We start from the raw sequence: 25,863 nt of genomic DNA on the forward strand, positions 1-25,863 counted from the left end.
CCCCTATAACCACCCTATAAACGTATAACTACCAGCAAAAATTCATCATAGCATTATTTAATTAGTATATTGGCATTTGCCTAGTGTGTGTGTGTGTGTGTGTGTGTGTGTGTGTGTGTGTGTATTTCACATTCAGATAAGTGAAACATGAGCGTATTAAATTGTGTTATTTGCCACTATATTAAAGCACAAAGCTGACTTTACTGTTAGATGTACTGCGGCATTTTCTGAGTAGAGCGGAATTCACATTGCTGTGAAAAAGGTTATAACTGAGTGAATTCAATTCAAGTGACAACAAAAGACAACTGGTTTAAAGTATATTCCTATGCAAATGTTCCTTTGTGCAGAATCTTTTGTTGTCTCATCATTAAAAGAACAGGTAGAATAAGGTCTTTCCTCATGTCAGTGAGTTCACATTACACTCAGCTAGTTCAACCATTCCTTGAGCAGGGAAAGGAAGCATTTTGTGTGTCTATCTGAAGTGGTCCCTGCTGGACACACATATGGTGAAGGTTCATTTAATAATGTTGTGATGGTATGTGTGTGTGTGTGTGTGTGTATGAGAGATAGAGAGAGGGAGAGAGAGTGTGTGTTTGTCTGCATCAGTATTCTATCTTGTTCTCTCTGGGGTGGGTGTTTTATTAGAAAGCTGACAGAGGGATCAATACACCATACTGTATAGACACACACACATAAATCTCCACGTCACTTACTAAACCGCTTGCTTGAGATTGAAAGCAACTATGTGTTTATGTGTGTGTGTGTGTGCATACACTTACCTTGACCTTTTCCTGAAGTTTTCCTAGCTGGACCGTGCCCTCGATGATGCGGGTGAGCACACCTTGCTTGTCTTTCTCTAGACACGAGGCCTGATGATTGAGAGAGGGGAGAGAGGGGATTACACAACTACAATACACACACAGAGTGAGGGGAAAGAGAGAAATAATAAATAAACAGGGATTGGGGGAGGGGTATAGAGAAGCAATAAGTATATGCAGAGAGAAATAAGCAAGATAGATTAAAAAGTAAAAAGAAGAGAAAGAAAGAAAGAAAGAAAGAAAGAAAGAAAGAAAGAAAACAGGTGTGAAAGCAAGAGATTAAAGAAGATAGATTAAAGGAAGAAAAGAGAAAAATAATAGGTAAGGAAAGAGAAAAAAATGCATGGAAAATTAAAGGTAAAAGGATATTGCATACGAGAAAAAATAAAAATGCAGAATGAAAGAAAGAGGAAAAGAAAAGAGAGATTGAGAGATTGAGAGAGAGAGAGAGAGAGAGAGAGAGAGAGAGAGAAAGAAGTACAGGAAGTAAATGTAAATAAAAGGAAAGAAACAGTTAAGACGGGTGTGGGGGGTGAGGGGGCGGTAAAATGGATGGTTAAAGAGAATTATGATTAAAAAAAAGCCAGAGGAAGACAAAGTAGCAGAAAGGACAGAAGACAGAAGAAGTTAAGAAGGGACAAATGCAGGGAAAGTACAAGGGAAGGACAGGGCAGAAGAAATAGAGAAAAAAATGACTGAAAAAAATATACAGACAAGAATCCTCAGCTAAAGCTTCAGACAGTCCACCTGGGGTCTTCCAATGACATTTAACACAGCTTTACAATAGGACTTTTAAATGAGCAAAAACAAGCTAGAACAAGTTTGTCATGTTTGGTAGCAGACTAGCCTGCAGTGTTTTGTATTCAGTGGTGGATTCAGAAATCAACTGGGACAAAACTGCACCAGTCATGAGTATAAAGAGCAAGAAAAATCCCATAAATAAACTTTAATATATTCTCATTAGCTACTGGGTTTTTGGGACCTGCCTCTTCAGAAGTGAAAGGCATAATCTTGCCAAAAATAGCAGAACATGATGGATTCCACCAAGACTGGACTGGGCCTTTGCTCTAGGGCATGAATAATAATAGGACAGGCTGTGTCTTAATCATAGGTAAGGAGCTATATATTCATTATTAGAGAAACACTGTGTGTGTTAAGTGTGAAATGTCAATAAGAATGATTACAAGGAAACCAGAGAATGTGATACTGGACTCCAGGTAACTATATAACTCAAATTATTTACTGTTGAGGATGTCTATGTGGGTTAGGGGTAGGCAGTATAATGTTAATACTGTATACCGTGGTATAAGACCATGAAGCCGATCTATGTGCAATTAAGAGAGCCACAGGGAGGGGGCACTCTTTGTGTTCACTGACTGCTGATGTCACACTTTGAACATCAGCCCTTTCCACGTGCCTCACTTCATGGGTGACCTATGGGTGAAACTACAAGCATAGTTTAAAATAAAACAATCCACCAAGAGGTGGCATATTGTTCTCCTTGTGTGTGTAGGTGTACACAATTTAACAGCAAGCCAAACTTCCATCAGATAAATGCATGAGAGTCAGGATGTAGCCTCCAAGCTCTTGAGTTTTACTGAGCTGTGTATTCATACACCAAATGAATGTCAGTGAAACTATAAGAAAAATAAGTACAATACAATAAAGCATAAGTAATGCCTAAATGTTTTATTTTCTGTAAAGCATATTTGAGTTGTATGAAAAGCTCTATATATAACTGATGCATTATTATTATTATTATTATTATTACTAATGCCAGCAGAGTTATGACATAATCAGAGCAACACTACATTGTTAACATTTCTAAAAAATTCAGACTGTCAGCAGATTGCATATTTGACATATAAAGGTTTGAACTCTCCCTCACATAGTTTACCATGAGTAGAGACAGAAAAAACAGAAGCTGTCATAAATAGTGCATTTCAGCATGAATAAGCTCAAAGTATTAAAGCAAACATACACAACCAATACTCATAAAAATCAATGTATAATTTGTAAGTATTCCTTGTCACTTACAGACAATGCTTTCTGTGGCATAAACAAACAGGAGCTTTACAGGGAATTGTTTCACAAAGCATGGGTGCTGGAGTATTGAAAGTTATTTCCTACTTACAAAGGGAACACAAAAACTGTTAAACTAAAAGTCCTCAACAGGGGTGCTATATCTCATCAACTACAGACATAACAGGCAGGATGTAAGATGGACCAATTAGAATGGATAACATGGAAAAGTCTGGAATGGCAATCCACCAAAGCTCCTAATGATTAATCCTTCCTAAAAATCCTTCTCAAGAGAAGGTAACAAGCCATTTGCAAACTTGAGACAGGAGGGTTTTCTATAGTAGATGGCAAGAGAGAGATTAGCCGTAGAAGCCATCCTTGCAGAAAATGCATAACACCAACAGTAAGAACATGCCCCACTACAAGTGATGCACTCTGAGCCTATACTATCCAACTAACAACAACAAAAATAAACACCAAAGGAGAAGCCAGTGTGCCAGGCCAAAATAAGTTGGCGAAAAACAAGTAAGAAAGAAACATGGAGATGGTTTGAGCAGGAGTTACAGCCAATTTCCCAGAACTGGCTAAAGGGCAGCTCAACGGTTAAACTCAGTTGCTTTAGGTACATCATCTGAATGCCATGAAGAAGGCAATCAGAGGTTTGGAGAAATGCCCAAGAAGGAGATCTCTCACAAGGAGAAAGGAAGGAGGAACAACCTCAAGAGAGCAGAGGAGATTTGTAAACACAGGAGCATGAAGGAGAAAGTGTGCATTAACTTTTTCTAGGACATCTTTAAGTATGCCAGAGATCTGCTTGAGGAGAAGAAGTCGGGGAAGCTTGAGACCACCTCACAGGAGTTAAAGAGCTACATCAGAGAACAACTCAGTGTGATATAAAAAGGAAGATCTGCATCAGCTCTTGGACAAAACAGTGTACCCTACAAGGTATATAAGAACTGCTCCATGGTACTGAAGCTACTGTGGAAACTAATGAGTGTTGCCTTGGAAACTCAAGCCGTCTGCATGGTTTAAAGCTGTAACAACTTTCATTCCAAAAACGAAAGATTCTCGTGAAATCACTCAGTTCTGAGGCATTGCCCCGCTCTGTGTGGAAGGGGAGATTTCATTCATAGTGATGGTTATATGCATGGCCAACTACCTTCTGGCTAAAACTACATCCACACCAGTTGCCAGAAGGCAGAGATCCCAGGATTTCCCAGTTGCTTCTAACATTTTGCCATGATCTGGGACCAAATCCAGACAGCCTTTGCAAGAAGCAAGATCTCCATGTAGTTTGGCTAGGCCTGGCAAACACAAGCTCATCACCTGGTCTCTGCCTACTTCGACAACTTCTATGCCTTCTACACAACCCAGGAAATCACTACTGACTGGCAGCTGACAGCAGCTTGAGAAAGGTATAGTGATAGCTTTTTCCATCTCACCTATGCTGTTCATAGCAGCATTTGAAACCATCCTCAATGATGCAAGACAGATGGCCTCAGTGCATTCTCAATCAGGACAATGTCTTCCAGCCGTAAGTGAACGGTGGCTCCCAGCTGACGTCCCCGCAATAGGCCTGTGGGCACTGGCAGAAATGCACCAGGCAGAAACACCTTGCAGGCAATAAACATCTGTGCTTCCATTTAAACTTTGTATCTGTACAGGATAATGATTGTAAAGATAGTATATGATGAAGGTGATGATAATGACCATGATTATGATCACAGTCATAAAAAACAGTGGCTGAATGTGACAATGACAAAAAGCTGGGATATGAACCCTATGAACTTGAAAACTAAAATGATGAACTTGAGATACGAGAAACATGATTCAATGGTAAAAATAGGAATGAAGGAGGTAGGATATGAACATAGGCATTTGACTGGACATTGAGTCTATGGTGGGATATGACTAAAATATCATTATTTCCATTCATTTCTGTGCTGATAGAGAAGCCAAATCTGAGTGCAAGTCTGAAAATATCACCCTAAATGTCTCTTAAGCTTGTTATACATGAAATCCGCATGATATGACCAGTACAAGAAAGAGTGAGAAACAAATGCCTTGATTAAACATACAGAGCTACTTTTGAGCTCCATGTATATAGCCTGAAAAATGACCATGGAAAAGTGACAGCTGTCATAACATCTTAGAAAAAGTCCTTGACATGAGCACTGCAGTGACATTTCCAGTAAAAGTACACCATGGAATTGTCAAAAAGTCAAGAAAAAGTCCACTTTTGCTGAACTGTGAGGGCTGATATGGTTGTTTTATCTTTTTGAGGCAATACTATAAGAAAGAAACTCTGCCTACTCAGAACTGGGCTACACAGAATTATGACTCCAACTATGGCTGTGGTGTTTAATGATATTAGGGTGTGAAATCAGATGATGTCATTTTTGTATAACACACTTTTCTAACTGTATCATGTGTAGTAACAGAACATAAAATAATGAACAGCTGAATGGATGGGAAAAGACAAATTGTACCAGAAAAGGGTCAAATGTTATTCATTTTTAATTATGTTCATATTTAATATTAAGTCATGTTATTATTTTAATCATTTATTGTTAAAGTATGAATATGTTTGGCATATTGCACACTGTTTTTAATAAAAAATTTGGACACTGTTAAAAATACATTTCTGTGCTCCAAATATCTGGTATTTTTGGGAGGAAGTGTCAAATCTAAAGTCACACATATTTATTTATCATGGGACATAAGGTTGGTAAAATTTGTCCTTACCTAGGGCCAAATTCTCACATTTGGGGCCAGTTTCCCCCCTTCCCAAGTTGTGGTCCTACCATTTTAATGCCTAAATTTGAGGCAGGATTTTTGTTCATTTTCTGCTTTGCTGCTTTTGTTTCACAGAAATACTCTACAATGAAGTGTAGAAATATATTCCACATAATGCACCGGTTCCATACCTATTGCAGTTTTGCTCTAAAAACCTATGTCCAGGCCAATGAACATCTAGAAAAGATTATTTTTAGGATTGCAATTATGATCATATAATTATGTTAAGTACAAAAAACACATATACAATGACAGCCCAAATGTTAACACTCAGCTCAATCTGAAACCATTAGTCACATCAGTCTGAAGCTTTAATTGCCATGCAGATGAATTAATGCAGATATTGATTTTGACATGATTGACATAGGGCCCACAAGCAGACCAGTGGAATGTCCTCAAGAAATCTATAGGCAGGAAGACAAAAACAGCAAGACTCAAATCAAATATTTAGTGAGCTGGACTAATCGGAAATGCTTGATTTGTCACTTTCGATTAACAGATATGTCTTGAGGAAAAGCTCTTTGTTCAAATCTGTGAAATGTTTGCCAACTCTTCTGTTCTTCAGTTTACATTCTGCTCACATTTAATATCATATTACCTACTTTGAAATTAATTTAATTTCAGTTTTATGAAGTATTCCCATGCCCATAAACCCTACAGCAGTATAAATATTAAAAACTCAAATACTGATTACATTGTGTAGTTAAATGTGATTAAATGCATTTGTCTTATTTCCTAAGTGAATTTATTTAAAGGCATATGGATGAATAAAATAACTTTCAAAAATATCTTTGTTATTTTTAATCATTCTAAAAAATTATATATAATTCTATGAATCTGCTAATGTGAATGTGAAAATGACATGAAGAAAATTACACTTCTCCAGAGCCAGCAGTGGTGTGTTTTGCTTGTAAATGACCATTTTGACCTAAAGTACTTTTGCCAAAAATAAAATGCATTCTAATAGCTGGAGACATTCTATTATGTACCTCCCACTGTGTGTGGTTTTCATTCTTCAAAATGGTGCTAATTACAGAAACCCTGAGGGTGAATTATTGCAATAAATATGTTAAGAACAATGACACCATATATTTTATGTGAAGTATTGAATAGCACCCCTCTGAGGCACAGTTCCTAAACATGAGTGAATTTGCATGCTTCACATCTCAAAAGTGATGCATGGTAGCAGAGGGAAACTTGAAATAATAATGATGGTTAGAAATGGGTCAAAATTCAATGACAACATTGCTGTAGGAATATGAGGACTTGACCATAAGCATCTATTATTACTATTAAAACTATTACTACTATCTGTAGAATTATTACTCTATGTTTGGTTGTGCATCTATGTCTAAAACACATGTAAATCACAAATTCACCAGCTACATCATAGACAGTAAATGTTAAAGATGCTGCTTATATGTTTCATTGAAAACTGTTAATTGTGGTTATTCTCCTTATGGCTATATCAATACTCTCCCTTATTAGAGTTATATGAGCTATATATATTAGAGTTCTATGAGTTTTTACCCATAAATTTCCTAGCTGTCAGCCAATAATAATTCAGCCACTGCACCTGTAAATAGTTTTTAAACACTGGGTTGACTACTCCAAAACTAGTGCAATAGTTATTTTATTATACATAGTACATGGTATTATTTGCATTATGTTATTATGCAGTAGTATATGGTATTATTCTAATTTATACTACGAGGGAAGGGTAGATTATGCAGATTTCAGTACCTAGATTAAGCTTCAGTGTCTTCACGATTCCTCGTCTTTCATATGTCCTATACCTCTCTCTTTTTCACTCTCACTTGAACAGTAAGAGCTTGATTCCACATGTTTATATAATGGCTGCCATTAACAGGAGGCAGACAGGGTTAACAGAACTCACAGGGACGTATGATTTATTGAGAAGGCCCATGAGTTACACTTCCAGGAAGCACAAGTACTTGAGTACAGTAAGTGAGGAGTCATGTAGAGGGTGTTGTTTTCACACATGAAAGGTTTGCTAAGGTGTAAATCTCATCAAGTTTGGAGAACAACATGTAAGAGTTTACCAAACAGTCTCTCAAACACAGTTAAACATAAAACACATACTGCAGAGTCAATAGAGATGCATGTGAAAAGTTGTAAAATGATCACCTCTCCAAACTATGTCATAAAATACTACGAACACAATTTCAATTGGGGCAAATTGTACAGTTATTGGGAGTAGCAAAGGCATGAGTTTGCATGTAAGGCAGCAAGTTGCCTGCCTACTTAACACTGCAGTTATCCTCTGGGCAAGTGTTTGATGACAAGCTGAGCAAGGTGTAAAATCCATGCTGTAATCCTCCGTCATCCAGGTTTCCCTGCACGTACTATCTGCTTGTAAATGCGGATATATCTCAGTGCACCTTTCGCTATAAAAATAATAACTTCTTAAATTCCTAGTCCCAGCCACCATGTCCTGGCATCCAGCCCTCTCTCTGATAACCTAAAGGTGATTCAATACATTTTTCAAAACTTTAGCTTAACTGCATTGTTAAGATATGAATAAACTTATTCAGAGTGATTTGGAGTTCTATTCAAGGGAAACATGCAGAGTCAGAATGGTAGTGACTTGAACCAGATAACTGAGTATAATACCTTTCAAAGCTCCAAATGAAATGTTAATTACCTTGCCTGATACTTGATCACTTATTTAATGACACTATTCAGGTTATGGCCTCAGTCATATATAGTTCAGTCCATTTATTTTGTGGCAGAGAAGTAATAGCAGGGTATTATAATGCAATTATAATTTAAAAAATGTTTAAGATTTATCACCCTTTTAGCATTAAAAACACTTCATATAAATATGTAATGATATTAAAAAATCAAATTTGAGTTTGATTTTACAGAAAACAAAATGCTCCACATTACATAAAAGCTGTGTATATATATCCACATGTGTGTGAGAAATACCATGTGTATGAGCTGGTCTCTCTCATGTGTGGTTTTCTCAGCAAGTGTGACGACACTGGCGAGGTACTGATGAGCTACCAGCTCCTTCTCCAGACAGTCTTCAATCTGCTGCTTCAATACACTTATATGTCTCTGAGCCTTTCTATGTGGGGTGAGAGAGAGAGAGAGAGAGAGAGATGAAAGTGTTTTTTTCAACTTGTTAAAAAAACTTGCATAAATACACACATCTGATCACATTGCATTTACACACACACACACATACACACAGATACAATCACAAGGCATTTATTCAGATCCTACTACTTCGTGATCAGGAGTTAGATCTTAAAGTATTTCGATCTCAAACACGGTTACAGTTGCCTTTAAAATGTGTACAGATACATATATAACACCCAGCTACAGGATGCATTATACTGATTTAAGTAAACAAAGCCTATGGATGTAGGACACATTTGTATACCTGTTAGCTTGGAGTGCTAGCTGTAGCTCACTCTCCAGGTGTTTAATTTCTGTGCTGAGGTTAGTTTTCTCCAGCACCAGTGTCTTCTTCTCAGCCTGCAGGGCACTCACTCGAGACTGTAACTCTTCTATCTCACTGGCTTTTATCCTCTCCTCTTCCTCAATCTGCCTATAGGACAAAGGGAGACCCATGCTCATGCCCATGCAGACAATACAAATGCATGGACACAAAATCAATTTTGACAAAAATAAATGTGTACTAATTTACTGTAATATAATGCATTGTCATTGACTAATTATTCAACATATGCACTGATACTGGGTGGCACTGTGATGCAGCAGGTATGTCGCTCTGACCACTGTGACGCTCCAGGGTCCTGAGGTTGTGGGTTCGAGCCCCACTCCTAGTAACGGGCTTTGAGGAGTTTAGGGTGTTCTCGACATGTCCGTGTGGGTTTCCTAAGGGTGCTCCTGTTTCCCCCCATCGTCCAAAAACACACATTGGTGCCCAGTGATGCCCTGTGATTCCAGGTAGGCTCTGGACCCACCGCAATCCTGAACTGGATAAGCTTGTACAGACAATGGATGGATGGATGCACTGATACTAATTAAAGAGCAGGTTATTAATATCAACTAGTTTTATTAACAAAACAATGTACATTACAAGCCCTATTCACATTAAAACTCCAGATGTTTGAAGAGCCAATTTGTAATTAGTGAATTCATATTTAGAGCACCCATTGTATGCACAGAGAAATGAAATGATAAAATAGTGTAATGGGATGCTCTTGAACAGCTGCATATGAGCTTTAGGTCACCATGATCAATTCTACACTTGAGTTAGGGGGGTACAGGATTTAAATTGCATTCCCTGAAGTGATGGAGCACCATCCAATAATGAGAAACCGCTTTTTTCAGTCTGCTTATTTTTGATTAATAAACTCGCCTAGTGCACATTTATTACAGGTTTCATAAGGCATAAGAACTATACCTTTGTGAATGAAAATCTGACGGTGTGTTTGTGTGTGTATACTGAAAGTGAGGTCACTGTTTCTGAATATGAGGATTCTCTTAGTCTCCTCTCCATTTTCCCTGCCTATATTTATCTCACCACTGTCTTTCGTCATCTGTCTTCCTTTGTCTGTGCCTCTTTCCTTTCTCTCTATCGGTATTCCCTATATCTGTCATCTATCTCCCTCTCCTGCTGTATTTGTTGAAATTTTAATGAGTTTCCCCAAAAATCCTCTAATGGCTTTTCATATGCTGCCTGATTAGAGAACACCACAGTCAGGTTAGGGAATATTTCCTTCCAACTTTATGCCACTGACATAATCCTTCTCTCTCTCTCTCAAAGAGACAGACCTCTCTTGTAGACAGAGACTCACACATGCACACACAAACAGAACTAAAACAGGTGTACAGTATCAACAATAAAATAGAAGAATTAAAAGGTAGTCTGACAGTACAATTTTTAAATTAAAAATCAAATAGGGTTTATATATGTATATGTGCAGTACTGTGCAAATGTTTTAGGCACCCTATTTTTTGAAGTACAAATTCTGTTATAGATTTAATATATTTATATATATTTAATAGATATTAATTTATGAAGTCTGCATTATTGAGTCAGTACAAAAACATTTTAGATTTACTTTACCAATAATAATAATGTAACAAAAAGATAATACTTGTACATCTGTAAAGAATGTAACTTATTAAAAAGAGAGGTTATGTTCAATAAAAAAACATAATGAAGGCTCCAGAGATTTTGCATGAAAATAGAAGTGTGACAATTCAACTTCTTAAAAGAACTGTGGCAGATTCTCCAAGACACTCAGTAAAATCTAATTTCTTTATAAAACTGTATAAACTGTACCTAGGACTAATATATAAATAAATGAATTAATTAATTAACTAATTAATTAATAAAATGGTCCTTCTTTGGTTTGTTAATGTTACTGCATATTGCTGTCTTTTTCTTTCAAGTAATAAAGAATTAATTCCATTATTTGAAGTCATCTTTACTTTCCAACAGTTTTTGCATGTGTCTAGAAATTTTGCACAGTACAATATAAATACAATTCTGGTCTTCGTTGATATGCTACATGACCGTTTCCCATTGGAAAAACTTGCCCTTGATCCAATATGGCGGCATTCAAAACTGTGGCCATGTCCTGGATTTAGCCTAAAAGTCCAGGACATTATTTAGATATTTCATTTTCCTTTTCATTTCTGAACTAAAAGGGTGTCCTGCAACTTTTTACTTACTCTGGAAATCAGACTGTTGGAACATATATATTTCACCAGGCTTATTTCCAGCCACTCTAAAAAAAATACTTGTTCAACAGTTGTGCAGCCAGAATTTGATCATTAGGTGAGCTTTGGCAAAAGGCAGAACTTCAAACCTTCTGAAGAGAGTCCTATAGTCCTGCACACATCCAAGGATTTTGTTGGGCTTTATTATAGTCTCCCCTGCACCTTTTGCCCCTCCATCATTCATGGCTCATGACATCAGCACCAGTTCACACAGCACACAGCCACAGACTTCCCAAACACTTTTTATAAAGCCTTCAGTCTTCTCCCATCCATTTTCCAATGTCAGACACTGTCAACCATGCCTACAGAGGTTCATGAGTGGTCACAAAGCATCAAAGTGCCAATCTAGGAGGTGAGAGTTAACATGTCCATGCCACTGCAAGTGCCTCCCGCTCCCCTCGTTCCCTTCATGTGGGGAACAGCCAGGAAAGGGTGTGTCCCCATACATGTTAGGTCACATGTGGGGAATTAGCTGTGGCTGACTGGATGGGCCTTGGTACAATTTGGATGAGCCAAGGCCCAAGGGGGCCCCATATGGGCTTCTGCTCCTGTTGTTTGTATTATGTGCCATGTTTATGAATGCTTTAACAGGGATCTTAACTAACTCAACTGACTCAACTTGCAACACGCGGCAGCATTGGGAGTTACTTTGAATATTTAGGGCAAACTGTTATAAGCTGTTTGACAGTTATACATTGGAGCGGTCTACTGTGTCAAAAACATTAGACCTCTAAATGCTTTGCTTTTCAGTCATGCAGTACATACACAGCATTTCGCTGAGGCTCTTATCCAGAGTGAATTACAAAAATTGCTTTGTCATCATCTCAGAGAATGCATACTAGTTTAGAATTAAAAGAAATAATAATTGAAGATACCACAAGATAAAGAAAACAATGCTGCTAACTAAAAAGTTAGTATTATTATATTAAACTGATATTCAGTGTCAAAAGTAAATACATAGTAAGCTCTTTATTCTGCTTAAAAGGTTTTATGAATATTATGTTCAGGGTGGAATGAAGAACAGAACATTTACAATACTGAATCTGATCTGAGAAAATGACTGATATTTAATTACTTGTTTAAACCCTGTAACTAGTAAGAATTATGCACTAACAGCCATGAAACTCTTGTGAAAGTTCTTTAGTGAAGCAAGGAAGGAATACGAGTTGAATGGGTTCAGATATGCCCTCTGCAATTTTGCATAATTTCTGCTGCTGTTCCTCAGATAGCTCTCCAGTTTTCGGACACTAAGACAAGCACTAATGATACCTCCTGGTAGATTTTCTGTCTGCCACCTTCAATTCCCGTTTCATATTCTATACTTGAACTCTGTGAAATAAAATGCAATTACGTATTTCAAGCTTCCCTATTATTCCTCTATTATTCTTCAGTTTTCTTTCTTTTTCTTGATGTTCTCATTTCTTTCTTTTTTTAATAACTTCTTTTTCTGTTTATTGCTTTTTATTTTATTTCTCCTGATGTTCTGAGATGGTTTCTTTATCTCCTTTTTGTCTCTTCCTTTCTGAACTTCATTCATATTTATGTTTTTGATCATTGAAGCCAAACCTCCCTTAGGGAGTCAAGTACCATTGCTTCTAGGAGCAATTATCTGTGGTTTTAACATTAAAGTCAGATTTAGTCTGAGTCAAAAGGAAAACTATGTAATATTTTGGTTTGGTTGCTAACAATGATGAATTACATATATTCAACTTTCTCTCTCAGAATTTTCTGATGTAGGGGCCCATATGTAGCCTCAACTCTCTAACCATTGGTCTTATCATCAGGAAATTGCAAGTTCGATCTGCAGTGATGACTGAGCCATGAAAGGCAAAAAGCCCAAGAAAGCAAAACTAGCTTTACATTCCCCTAGGGACTCCTTCTTTGGCAGAGTAATGTGTCCCTTTAAGACTAGAACACCCCCCCCCCCACACAAAAAAAGAGAAAAAAAATCTATGCAGTTCACACACTAGATATGTTAAAATATGGCTGCCTGTATACTCATATTTATATACCGTTTGAGTTTGTCTGTTGTAGAGGTGTGCTCCACCCAGCTGACTGAGTTCTCCAGTGTGGTGCGGGTTCTCCCAAAGTCTAGTTTTAGTGTGTGGAGCTCTTTGTGTACAGTCTCTAACTCCTTCTCCAGAGCCTGCTTGTCTGCCTCCAACAACATCACCTGCTTTGAAAGCTTACACACTGCAGAAAGATGACATGGATGAAAGGAAATTAAATCATTGGTAAATTTCATAAAATGGTTGCAAGACAAAGAGGAAAACATTGAATGAATGAAATTGAATGAATAAATAAACAAAATAAATAAATAAATAAATAAATAGAATGAATACATTTTTAAAAACCCAACTGAATACATATTGTATTATCTAATAAATATGTATTATATTTTCATGAGAAATTCAAATTTATTTAGAACTAAAATAGAAGCAAATTTGCTGTTTGGGTTTTCAGGTAAATGTTTGAGTTAGTTTTAAATGTAACATGTGTGTGTCTTAATTTTACCTTCCTGTGTGTGTTTAGTGTGTGTGTCCTTGGCTTTAGCATGCTGCAGTTCCAGCTGTTCTATCAGCACACGATTCTCCTCCAGTACCAGCCGTGCCTGATCCTGCAGCTGCCTCCTAAACACAAACCCACAAAAATAGCAGCAACTGACTACATGTTACATAGTGTCGCATATATAAGCCATTATGAAATTCATTCAGTTAATACAGGTGAGCAGGTGGAGTAATTTAACAAATCCTTGCAGTAGCTAGGTAATCAAGGAGAAATCAGAAGCTCTTGTGTCCAAAACTGTCTGTATATCTGAGCATACTTAATCCTCAGAGCTACTCAAACAAATAATTTAATGCTAAAATCTCTATACACAGCATGAAGGAGGAAAGATCAGTTAATTTGGTATCCTTTTCAAAAGTAGCTCTTCACAGATACAAAAGCAGGTTTCACACCCATCCAGACAGACAGACATTGTCCCCGTGGAACAATGTCTGTCTGTGGAAGTATAGAGGACTGTGGAAGGTTAATAAAGGCAGATGGCCAGTTACTGATCAAACATAGAAACCACTATGCAATCTATAAAAAAAAAGCAGGGAAATTGAAACAGATCTATGCTAATTGGCTTAAGCTAATAGCCTATACCTATTAAGCCAGGACAACTTTCAGTCAGAATGCAAAAAAGATAATTCAATGTTTCTATAATCCTGTGATTAGGAATAGGTTAGACACAAAAAAGCAATACGTTAATAAGTATCAAAATATTTACAAATCTCAGGAATAAGATTCATAACAACTTAAAAACAGCCAGTAATGTAAAGAATGCTCGAGGGCACATTACACAGCAATTTAGTAGCTTCAGAAGCCCATTCCAAACGGAAAGTGCATTAGAACATATTGCCTTCATACTGAAGCATGAAGCAATCCCACTAATTTTGGGAATGATGCCGAAATAAGTTTAAAACCTTAGTGCAACCTTAGTGTCAAAGCACAGAGGTGCATGAGAAAAGTAATGAAACTCCACTCCACTGTAATGAAACATTGATTTATTATGCATCACAAGATTTCAAACCAGACTGAAAAAGATTTTAAAAAGAAGCAAACAGATTGTCAGCTTCCAAGTAAAAGCTATACAAATCATATTGTGTTAAAGTCAGAGTTCAGCAAATTTAATTGCAACACAGAACTATTTGTGAGCCCACGCAGGCCAAATACTTCTTATTTTTGTCACAAATATTTTCCAATTCTCTTTTATAGTCAATTCACTTCAGACATATTGTTACTCCCATGGTCCAAAATCCTCATAATTTTAAAATCATACTTTTGCCAGATAACAAGAGCTAAACAAAAATGCTTGCTGTCATGGAGTTGTTCATGTTTTCATGGCTACACCCATTCCTAATTAGACCATGACTTATACCTTTCACTCCATTTCCAAATAATGTCATCCCCATGCACCCTGCTGGCTCAGGAAGCCCAGCAGATACCAAAACCTGTGGATGCTCAAGTCTCTTATATAAAAATACATAATATTGGCACACACTCTGATATACTCTAGATCTTTTGTGACACCATTCATTCATTCCTTTGTCCATCCATTTTAAGATTAATTATTATGAAAAATATTAAGTTGCTACTTTTTTCCTACCCTCCTCCAAAAGTTAAATAGCACAGATTACACAGTCACACAGCTCCAGGGGCCTGGAGGTTGTGGGTTCGATTCCCGCTCCGGGTGACTGTCTGTGAGGAGTTGGTGTGTTCTCCCCGTGTCCGCGTGGGTTTCCTCCGGGTGCTCCGGTTTCCTCCCACAGTCCACGTTGCAGGTGGATTGGCGACTCGAAAGTGTCCGTAGGTGTGAGTGTGTGAGTGAATGTGTGTGTGTCTGTGTTGCCCTGTGAAGGACTGGCGTCCCCTCCAGGGTGTATTCCCGCCTTGCACCCGATGATTCCAGGTAGGCTCTGGACCACCCGCGACCCTAAAATTGGATAAGCGGTTACAGATAATGGATGAATGGATGGATGGATTACACAGTGCTGAACCCAGAGTAGCAATGATAGAGGCTCTGTTCTCCGTATTACAAGTCAGTGGAGCAGCACAATTATTCTGAAGCTGTAATTGTAAAGTAAAAATATTACCTTGTGTTCCTCTAATTTCACGATAGACACTGAGCATGTTGAATTTAGGCTCATGAGCACCTGCTCCAAGGAGCCCCATTTCATGCTTTTTTATGGAAACATACTACATACTTACTCTGTGTGCACCTGAATGACCACAATGCGCGCATCTTAAAGTAGCTGAAGTCATTAATTAAGATGGGTCTACTTAAATAGACTGTTCCTTTTTCAAGATATGTTGTATGTATGTTGTATGATATGATTATATATTTTATCTGCAACATGACATTAACTGGCAGTGCTTTCTTCATTCATCCTGACACAGCGTAAAAAGACTATGCAGCTCATTGGTCTCTTCTGACCTTCAGTCAAGACACACACACACACACATGCACACACGCCCACATGCACAGCTTAGTGACTATGTCTGTAGATGCTGACACTTAGGCTAAGGGCTTTTAACAGGCAAAGCTTCAGAACACTCTATTGTAATTCTTTTTCAGATCCCTAATCTAAAATTGGACCATTAGACATGGCACAATTAGACAAAGTTTGCTTCTATCAGATTATATTAGATGCAAGACACATGTTTGAAAATGTTTGCTAAATTTCCAGATTGTTTTGTGGAGACATAATTTTATACATAATATTAATACAACAAGCAAAGGGACACCATGAAGCAACTGCAACTTATAGATTAAATGGTCAATATAAGTGTAGACACTTACACAAAGTTTCTTCAGAAATCAAATGTATCAAAAGATTAGGTGATTAAGATCATTTCCAGTAGATATAGGAAAATTGCTGTAAGGATTTAATATTAGCAAGGACAGTTACAGATGTACAGTGTATAGTTCTGGATTAAGAGCTTGACTCCAGATATTGAATGGGGCTCCATCACCCCATAACACACAGTTCAACTGTTACAAAGCTTAGCGCTTGGGGATTAATTCTCTTTACATTTGCTGTATACAATTTCAATCCTATAAATTGAATCCTGTAAAATTCAGTGAAAGCTTCCTCACAGGTCACTAGCTCTCCAGTCTCAGCCCTGGCTCTGTAAATGGGAAACAAACAAAGTGGCTCTGACCAAGAAACACAACACTATTCCAGCTAATCAATTCCTGGGGGTATTTGTTCTTGTGCACAGAATGAGGGGAAAGGGGACGGGCAAGGGGTGGAGCTTCTGAAGAAGCACTGAAGGAAGAAGTGTGTTTGTTTTGCAGTTCAGTTCAAATATCAACATTTGTTCTCCAAACTCATGTATAGAGAAGTGCTGGGCGATATGAGCGCAAACCAATATCATGATTAATTGTACATTTTACCATGATTACGATTAATGAACAATTATTTTGTTGTTGTATTTTTGACCCTCAGAGTTCAGTTACGAGGCTTGTACTGTAAATATGCTCCAGTGTTAAAGCTAGGATATTTTTTCTAATGTGGCTGGGAGCTTGTTTCTCTCTTATTTTTTTAGTTTTTTGTTTATATTTGGTGTGTGATTGTGCTCTGGTCGCTGAAATGTTTTTTCTCAGCGTTTACTTTTGATTTCGTTTTGTTCAGTGTCATCTTAATTATAGCGAAAACACAGCACACATAGAGCAGCTAGCAAAAGAAGTGATCTGTGTCTTATTCTTTGTTTGATTTAACTCTCTATGTTTTCCGCATTTGTGATTTTACAGAGTATTTTACCACATTATCTCTGTTTGAATGTCATAATATTAGCTCCTTATATCCTGATACTCTCTGTGGTTTTCCCCTTTGTTTGTGAATCCTGTAATATATCTGGCCTAAAAAACTACACACTCACATGGTGTGATGATATGTTGTCAGTTTTGTATTGTTCCTGTGGGGTAGTTGTATATATGGGGAGTCTGACCAAACTCACAGCAGCCCATCCTAAGTGTATTACAGTGAAAATTAGCTTAGTGGCAGTGTCAGGAAAGAAGAAGCAGTAGCGTGGTCTTACTTGAATGCCTGATTAAGAAAATAATAATAAAATTGGTTAAAAACACAGTTGATGGCCATTAAAGTAGACATATTATTAAAAATCACTTTTCCAGTGCATGTGCACATTCATCTGGGGATCTGGAGTGCCTACCAACCCACAAACTGTGAAAAAAGACCACCTAATGAAGAGTTTACCTAGGTCTGTAAACAAGAGATGAAACGAGTCATTCTGTTTTTATGCTGCTCCTTACATGGAGTGCAGGCACATAAGAATTATACTGCACCCCATCTGACCATCTTCAAACACAGCAACTGCACTTAGGCAGGTTTAAACTATGTAAAACAGACACACTCAGAGAGACATGAGAAAACAGAGCCAAAACAAGAACGAATACATGAGAAAATGGTAAAAGGAGTGGAGAAGAAAGAGAACAATCCAAAATGAGCATAAATGCTGGGAGAAGGAAGACAACCAAGTTAAATATAGAGCTTCTCTATGCCTCACTTGACACAGCTGCTTCCCATTGTGTGTGAGCTCGGCGTGAGCTGTGTGTAGCTCATTGTCATTTAAAGGAACAGGCACTGAAAACCTGTAAGTCATTCTTAATAGGTCATTCATAAGTCATTCTTAATAGGGTTGTTTAGACAGGGAAAGATGTTGTATCGTTTGATCCCTGTGATATTTTCACTAAAACATGTCAAAGATTTTTCATTGAGGCCCCAGGGAAGTGTGCTTACTTGTGGAAAAGGTGTGTGTAGTCTTTAAACTACACCAGATTTTCACTCGATGCACAAAATATAAGTAGGGGAGGACTTGAGATACACCACGCATGAGCGCAGACCTCTGTAGCATGAGGTAATGTGCATTAGTCTTTAATTTAAAGCTGAAGTCCAAGGCCAGGGAAATTGCCTGTGTAGCAAGAATGGCAGAGTATAGCAGTTTACCTAATGACATCTTAAAGTCCCTTAACAACCCTGAGGAGTCAGTACAGTGCACTTGCTTAGCAATGGAAAATGAGCGGTGTGTGTGTGATGAGAAAAAAGACTCACCATGAATAATAAGACTAATATATTAGGAACTACATAAAGCATAGACAGTGTTCCTTGCATAATTTGATGGATTTGATGAATATTAAGAAGGTGTTGGGGAATAACAGGATAGTGCTTTATTGCTGACGATGCTATACTTACTGCATGAGCATGAGTGTGTGTTTATTTGATTAGTCGCTGTGTAGCTGTGCGTGTATATACAAAGAGTTGCTCTGAGAAAAGTAATTGTACATGTTCATGTATTGATGTATAAACCCGATATCCAGAAAAGCTAGGGCACGTCCTAAAAATGCAATATTGCTAGAAACTGTAATTTGCTAAGTCTCCTGAACGTTGTATATATATATATACACGCTGCTGAAGGTGTGTGACCATCGAACACAGGTGGTGTCATGAACACAGCCACATTATTATTATTGGTATTTGGAGAGACATACTGTATGCTGCTGTGAAAATAAATTCTTTTCCCAGGAACTCTTCTATTGCAGCAAATTGTGCTAGGCTCCATTCTGGATGAGTAAAAACAGCGTGGCTTTGTAGACAAATAATGTTAAGCAGGTATACAACAAGAATGGGCAAAAATTGCACTTGCTAAACTTCAACAATTAATATCTTCAATTGCCAAATGATTAAAAAGTATAATTAGTAAAAAAGGTGATGTGACCCAGGGGGAAACAGAGTTTTTTGAGTGTGTTGAAGGCATCAGTTTGTAAATGTGTTTATAATTAACTAATACAAAACAACAAAAATATTTTTGTCATATTATATTTTAAATAAAGGTTCCAGTAAATCAATTAAACTAATTAATTTCTGTTTTTTTAAGTTTGTTAGAACATGTCCCAAATTTTCTTATAATGGGAATTGTATTTTATGCATATGACACATTTCATACATTACTAGTTTTATTGTATCTTTATTACAGGTGCTAATAGTGCCATTTGTGTTGACTCATGTATTGCATAGATTACTGTGTAATTCTTCTTCAGAACCATCTGAGAAAATGATATATCTAGACATATTTAAGAATTTTTTGTTCAAAATGACACTACCATTAGAATAAATACAAATGAATACAGTCATGGTTTTGAATGCCATGTAATGTTGTGAGTGTAACTTCACCATGTCCAATTTTTTTCAAGCAAGGCCAGTATTTATAGTTAGAATGCAGTCCTGGCATAACCAGTGATCAACCTCACAATCTACTGATGACAGAGCTAATGCTTAAAACGTTAATTCACTCATTCATTAATATATATTATTAATGTACAGTATACCAATGTGTAAAATAACTAGAGGTGCATGAATAATGATACTGGGATCAGGTATTTGTCCAATACCGTGTTCATTTACTCATATTTGTAATCACAAATGAGGCTCTGATACCAACATCAAATACCTTGTACCTAGTGCACATTGCTACGCTAATGAGCAGACAACTCAAAATGTTGCCAATCTGAAATTATTTCACAATGAGTGCTGGCAACCCAAGCAAAGCAGACTGCAGGGAGAACCAGAGAGCAGTGAGTGTGCTGCTTTGACTGTCCTCGAATAAGGTGTATTTTTCCTCCCTATTTTCCTCCAGGGAAATGTTTTCCCGTTTGCGAGATCACTGTTTGTTGCCTGACATGGTTTATCCTCAAACTAAATTTTTTTTCCGCTCCCAATTATGAATTGGACCCAACGCCATAGGTCAGGGTGCTCCTTTTAAATAAAAACTGCCAATAAATAAACACTCCCAAGTGCAGAACTTCCCAGCCACTATCGTATAACGGAAACTGTTATGGACATTATGCAAATGCATATCAAGACCTTGTTGACTGTCATATTACTTATATATATATATATATATATATATATATATATATACGGGCGGCACGGTGGCGCAGCAGGTAGTGTCGCACTCACACAGCTCCAGGGACCTGGAGGTTGTGGGTTCGATTCCAACTCCGGGTGACTGTCTGTGAGGAGTTGGTGTGTTCTCCCCGTGTCCGCGTGGGTTTCCTCCGGGTGCTCCGGTTTCCTCTCACAGTCCAAAAACACACGTTGCAGGTGGATTGGCGACTCGAAAGTGTCCGTAGGTGTGAGTGTGTGAGTGAATGTGTGTGTGTCTGTATTGCCCTGTGAAGGACTGGCGTCCCCTCCAGGTTGTATTCCCGCCTTGCGCCCGATGATTCCAGGTAGGCTCTGGACCCCCCGCGACCCTAAATTGGATAAGCGGTTACAGATAATGGATGGATGGATATATATATATATATATATATATATATATATACAAAAACACACATTTTTAATTAAACAAAAATATTTGAATTAATAACTACACTATTACACAATGCTCCTGAACGCTTAATTCTGAGTATCGGTATCGGTAAGTACAAAACTACACATACTTGTACTCGTACTTGGTTGGAAAATTTTTTTTTTACAATTATTTATGCATCCCTTCAAATAACTGGTTATTCCAGCATGGTATTTTATCATCAAGTCAAGCATTTAGTAATAGCAAAGTGCTGCTAAACCAATGGCAAATAACCTTCTGTTGTTAATGATTACATGCGCAAGATACTTATTACATCTCACACTTAACTACAAACAAAGATATTCTTGATGAAGCATGTGCTTGGATTTTTATCGATGTAAGCTTACCATTCTTTATTGCTGACACTGCTTTTCTTTCTGAGTTCTGCATGAAGTTTCTCATTCTCTTGAATCACCTCTTCTGAGCATGCTCTCAACCTCTTAACTTCTTCCTGTGAGAACAAGAAAATGACAGATATCTACACTACACTATTCCACTGCTTTTCAATTAATAAACTTCACTATATATTCAGGTCTTTTTGTCAGGTGTGATGCACTGCACCTGAGATATATTAAATCATTCACAGATTTAAGCACGGTAACTTTGTTATTATATATTTCATTTCTCCACATTGGTGGCAAGACATTAAAAAGAAGCAATTATTTCACTTTGTATGTACACCTGAGCATTAAAGTTTGCAGTAATTAGGCTTGTTCCATCTTTTTCAATAATGCACACAAATAGCTCCGTGTTGTAGAAAGCTTTGGGCATAAGTGTTTGGGCATATGTCATTTAACAATCTACATGGCAGCCTACAGAGTAATAATTCACTGTAACTTACACTATTCAAATTTTTTCAAATATATGTACACATAACACCCAAACTGTAAATATACTGTATTATATGACTCATAGCAATTATTTCACAAAACTGTGCAGTTTTCCTCTTTGCTTTGTGTAAAGTCACATGGTTGAAATTGTTTTCCCCTGTCTTTATTTTATTATACATCCTTAAATGTAATTCAACAGGAAAAATTGGAGTTTACAACTCACAGTACAGTGCTAGAAAGTATATTTGCCACTGGTGGTAAAGCAAAGGTGGTATGCACACACACACACACACACACACACACACAAAATGACATATAGTGATGAGTTGTTCAAACTCAAATGTAAGCCCTAGGATGTGGTGTGCAGCTTTTTTATATAAACACTCACTATTGATTGCAGGTAATTCACACACTCACCTCGCAGGACTTGAGGAGCTTGTCTCTCTCCATCAGCTGGTCCTCATAAGCCAGTAAGAGTGGCGATAAATATTTCATATCCAGCTGCAGGCAATCAAGAGGACAACAAAAAGCACCTTAGGGAAAGAACAAAAAGCAGCAAAAATCCATGGCAAAGCTCTATGCACTACACAAAAGCTGCCCTACAGAAAACTGCTTTAGCTATTAGTCTTCGTTAGTTGTGAGCACTAAACGTGTCGAACATTAATGCCATTATCATGTGCAAATGCTTTGAACTCAAAGGGAATTAATCTTTTATCAATCATTTACAGCACAGTTTCGAACAGAAATAGAGAGGGAAAGATAGGTGTGTGAACGTAATTAAGAGCCAAAGGTTCAAACATTAAAGCTTGCCTAAAGAAGATATATTCACCAGTGTGGGCAGGAAAAAGGCCAAAAAAGAAGTTGAGACTGAATCAGTAAGAAATATTTGTGATCAATTTATAATGTACCTGCTAGAGCCAGACCACCATACACAATATGAACAAAGGTTGTGGACTTTACAATGCATGGTGCCAGGAGACACAGGGTGTACTGTCACGCATGATTGTCACCTTCCCCGCTACCTCACTGTTCACATTGCATTTAATGTACACGGCCCAAGCAAGCTTATGTCAACACGCTGTAGCAATATTTTTTAAATAAAGATGCTACTGCACAACAAAATGTGATTCACAACAAAATGTGATTCATGATTGTACTTTGTGGCTTATATGGAGTCATTTTTTTTGGGCCAGCTCAATCGCAAATTCTATCAATTATGCAGCACAGTGATTTTCCTTTAATTGCATTGCACATAAAAGAAGATGAGAAGAGGCAAAGAGTTGTAAATTTGATCAGCAAACACTTCCAGCGAACACTGCACCTCAGCAGTAGACCAGAGTGATTCCTGTGCTACTATGTTTGGTTACAGTGAGTACTACATCATTGACATCACGTTTAAGTTCCATGCTCAGGCACAATGAGTGATCATACTACAGAGGAGGGCTGGGCATTCATTCATCCATTCATTCATTTTCTGTAACCGCTTATCCAGTTCAGGGTCACGGCAGGAACACTTCCTGGAGGAGGTGCCAGTCCATCGCAGGGCAACGCACACTCATACTTAAGGACACTGTTGAGTAGTCAATCCACCTACCAATGTGTGTTTTTGGACTGGATTTTGTGGATGGAAAGTGCTCAGACACAGTATGGAGTGTTTAGTGTGAATACAACCATCCTAACAGTTTTCCATGCCTGGTATACATTCAGTGGGAGGCACCCAAGCATCCCAATCATGGAGAGTGAACCCATCAACCCACCAGTGAAAACTAATTTGTCGCCATGCTCTTGTTCTTTTTGGACATGACCCAAAGTTAATGACCACAGGTGAGTTGTAGATATAAATAAACTGGTAAACTGACAGCTTTGCTTAGGTCCCTCTTCACCAATAAGATCCAGTTTAATGACTGCATTACAGCGGCCACCATACTTAAATCTCATATTCTCTCTTCCCACCAACTGATCTAGATGCTGAGATACTTGAACTTGGACACTTGGGGCAGATTCTCTTCGTCTACCTAGAGGGAGTGTGCCCTATTGTTCAGATAATGATGGCCTAACTTGGTGAAATTTAAAACAAGTGTGTTAAAAATCATAAATAGTAGAATGTGGAGGAGTCTCACTCACCAGCCACGGTGGAGCTGGTCCTTTCATTGGTAGACCACTGTGCCGAGAACACTGGGGAATGAAAGATGTGAGAAAGTTAATTCTACAGGAAATGTAACAAATATCTGATAAAATGAATCCTTATTCCCTAACCCTAACCCTAACACTGTAAAGGTACATTAAAAGATATACAAATGTTTGTCAGATATGTATTTATCAAGCTAAATACACACGTGACTGTTTGGAGATAAACTCACAGGCCGTGTCTTCGCTCCTAAATTCCTGACTTGAGGCAACAATCAGCGCTAACTCCGGGAGCAGTTCACATAAGCTTCCTACAGCTCTGGATTTCACACTAGCATAATTTCAGTTGTAAAAGCCCACTACTCACTGGGTGATAACAGCAGGCTTATACGATTACTGCAGGTCACACAGCATGTGATGCTGCAACTGAAAGCTTGGAGAAATTCTATCCTAGACTTTACTTGTTTAAAAACAGAATGTGAGAAAATGCTTATATTCTGAAGAAGAAGAAAATAAAAAGTAAAGTATAAAAAAGTATAAGAAAAAAAGATAAAGATAAGATAAATGTGAAGAAGCTTTCCCCATTCAGTCATTAAAGTGAAACATGTGCTAGTCTTATTGTCTCTATAATCAATATTCAATCAAAAACTCCAGTATAAATATTCAATAACTGCACTTCTCTGCACATCTATACCCTGTAACTGTGAAGACAGAAGCCCACTAGTTTCCATTCAGCATGTATCGCAGACTGCTGGCCATAAACCAAAACTGAAAGGTCTTGAGTTCAATACCAGCTGATAACATCTTTCTACAGCCACTGTGCCCTTGGGCAACGCATTTAATTCCAAGTTGCTCCAAGGGGAGCATCTTTGCAATCGGGTAATGTAAACAGTGTCAGGCAAACGTCCCAGTAAAAAAGGAGTTAGAGCCAAAATCACATATATACAGCAGACCATTTAGTTGTAATTGTCATTCACACTCAAACTAGCAAAAGAAAATTCCCATTGAGTCTTCATTATATTCCTCAAAGAATTTATAAGTAATCTCTTGTTCACTAACCTCTTTTGTCTGTGACCATTCTATCAGTTTCCACAACATGGAACACATTTACACCAGGTGCCAGACCATTAGAAAAAGCAATGGTAATGGTAGATGGTAATGCTGTATAATGTAATGTAAGAAATTGTTCTTTTGCTTGTTTGTTTGTTGTGTAACTCATTGCTGTGACAGTTAGCATATTCTAGCTTTCAACATGTTCTGTTCTTTTTAAATAGACAAATGCCATTGTTTTTGCCTATTAATCCAATCAAACCTTAAAAGACAACAGATGATGCTGGAGAACTACTGCTCTTAATGCAAAACAAACCCCCCACTTCCTGTTTGTGTTCATTCAGAAGCTCTGCATCTTAAGAAACTGACATTGGCTTGTATGTGATTAAACTTCAACTTGTCTGTAATTTTTCATTCACTGTCTGAATTACCACAGAAACTCATCTGTAACTCAAGCTGTTAGTAGAATATTCAGTCTGTGTTTACTTTCATGCCGTTAGCAGTCTCCCAAATTTGGAGTCAGTTCTTCTTTAAGTAATGTAAGTGTAACAGGAAAATTCCATTACCCACCAATTGAG

At 37.6% G+C, this 25,863-nt stretch overlaps 1 protein-coding gene across 1 annotated transcript in view; it reads right to left on the minus strand.

Annotated features, from left to right (window-relative positions):
- The window catches only part of LOC136678445 (centrosomal protein of 89 kDa-like), a 133,910-nt gene that overhangs the window by 71,912 nt on the left and 36,135 nt on the right, over positions 1–25,863 (minus strand). Inside the window, exons 11-18 of the mRNA XM_066656496.1 lie at positions 24,233–24,283; positions 22,526–22,609; positions 21,626–21,729; positions 13,878–13,993; positions 13,376–13,556; positions 9,049–9,216; positions 8,589–8,730; positions 780–869 (exon numbers count right to left, since the gene is read on the minus strand). Coding sequence (XP_066512593.1) covers positions 780–869; positions 8,589–8,730; positions 9,049–9,216; positions 13,376–13,556; positions 13,878–13,993; positions 21,626–21,729; positions 22,526–22,609; positions 24,233–24,283 — 936 coding nt within the window. The remainder of the gene's footprint in view (positions 1–779; positions 870–8,588; positions 8,731–9,048; positions 9,217–13,375; positions 13,557–13,877; positions 13,994–21,625; positions 21,730–22,525; positions 22,610–24,232; positions 24,284–25,863) is intronic.

This window comes from Hoplias malabaricus, chromosome Y, assembly GCF_029633855.1.
Source record: "Hoplias malabaricus isolate fHopMal1 chromosome Y, fHopMal1.hap1, whole genome shotgun sequence".
In the NCBI taxonomy this organism is placed as follows: Eukaryota; Metazoa; Chordata; class Actinopteri; order Characiformes; family Erythrinidae; genus Hoplias; species Hoplias malabaricus.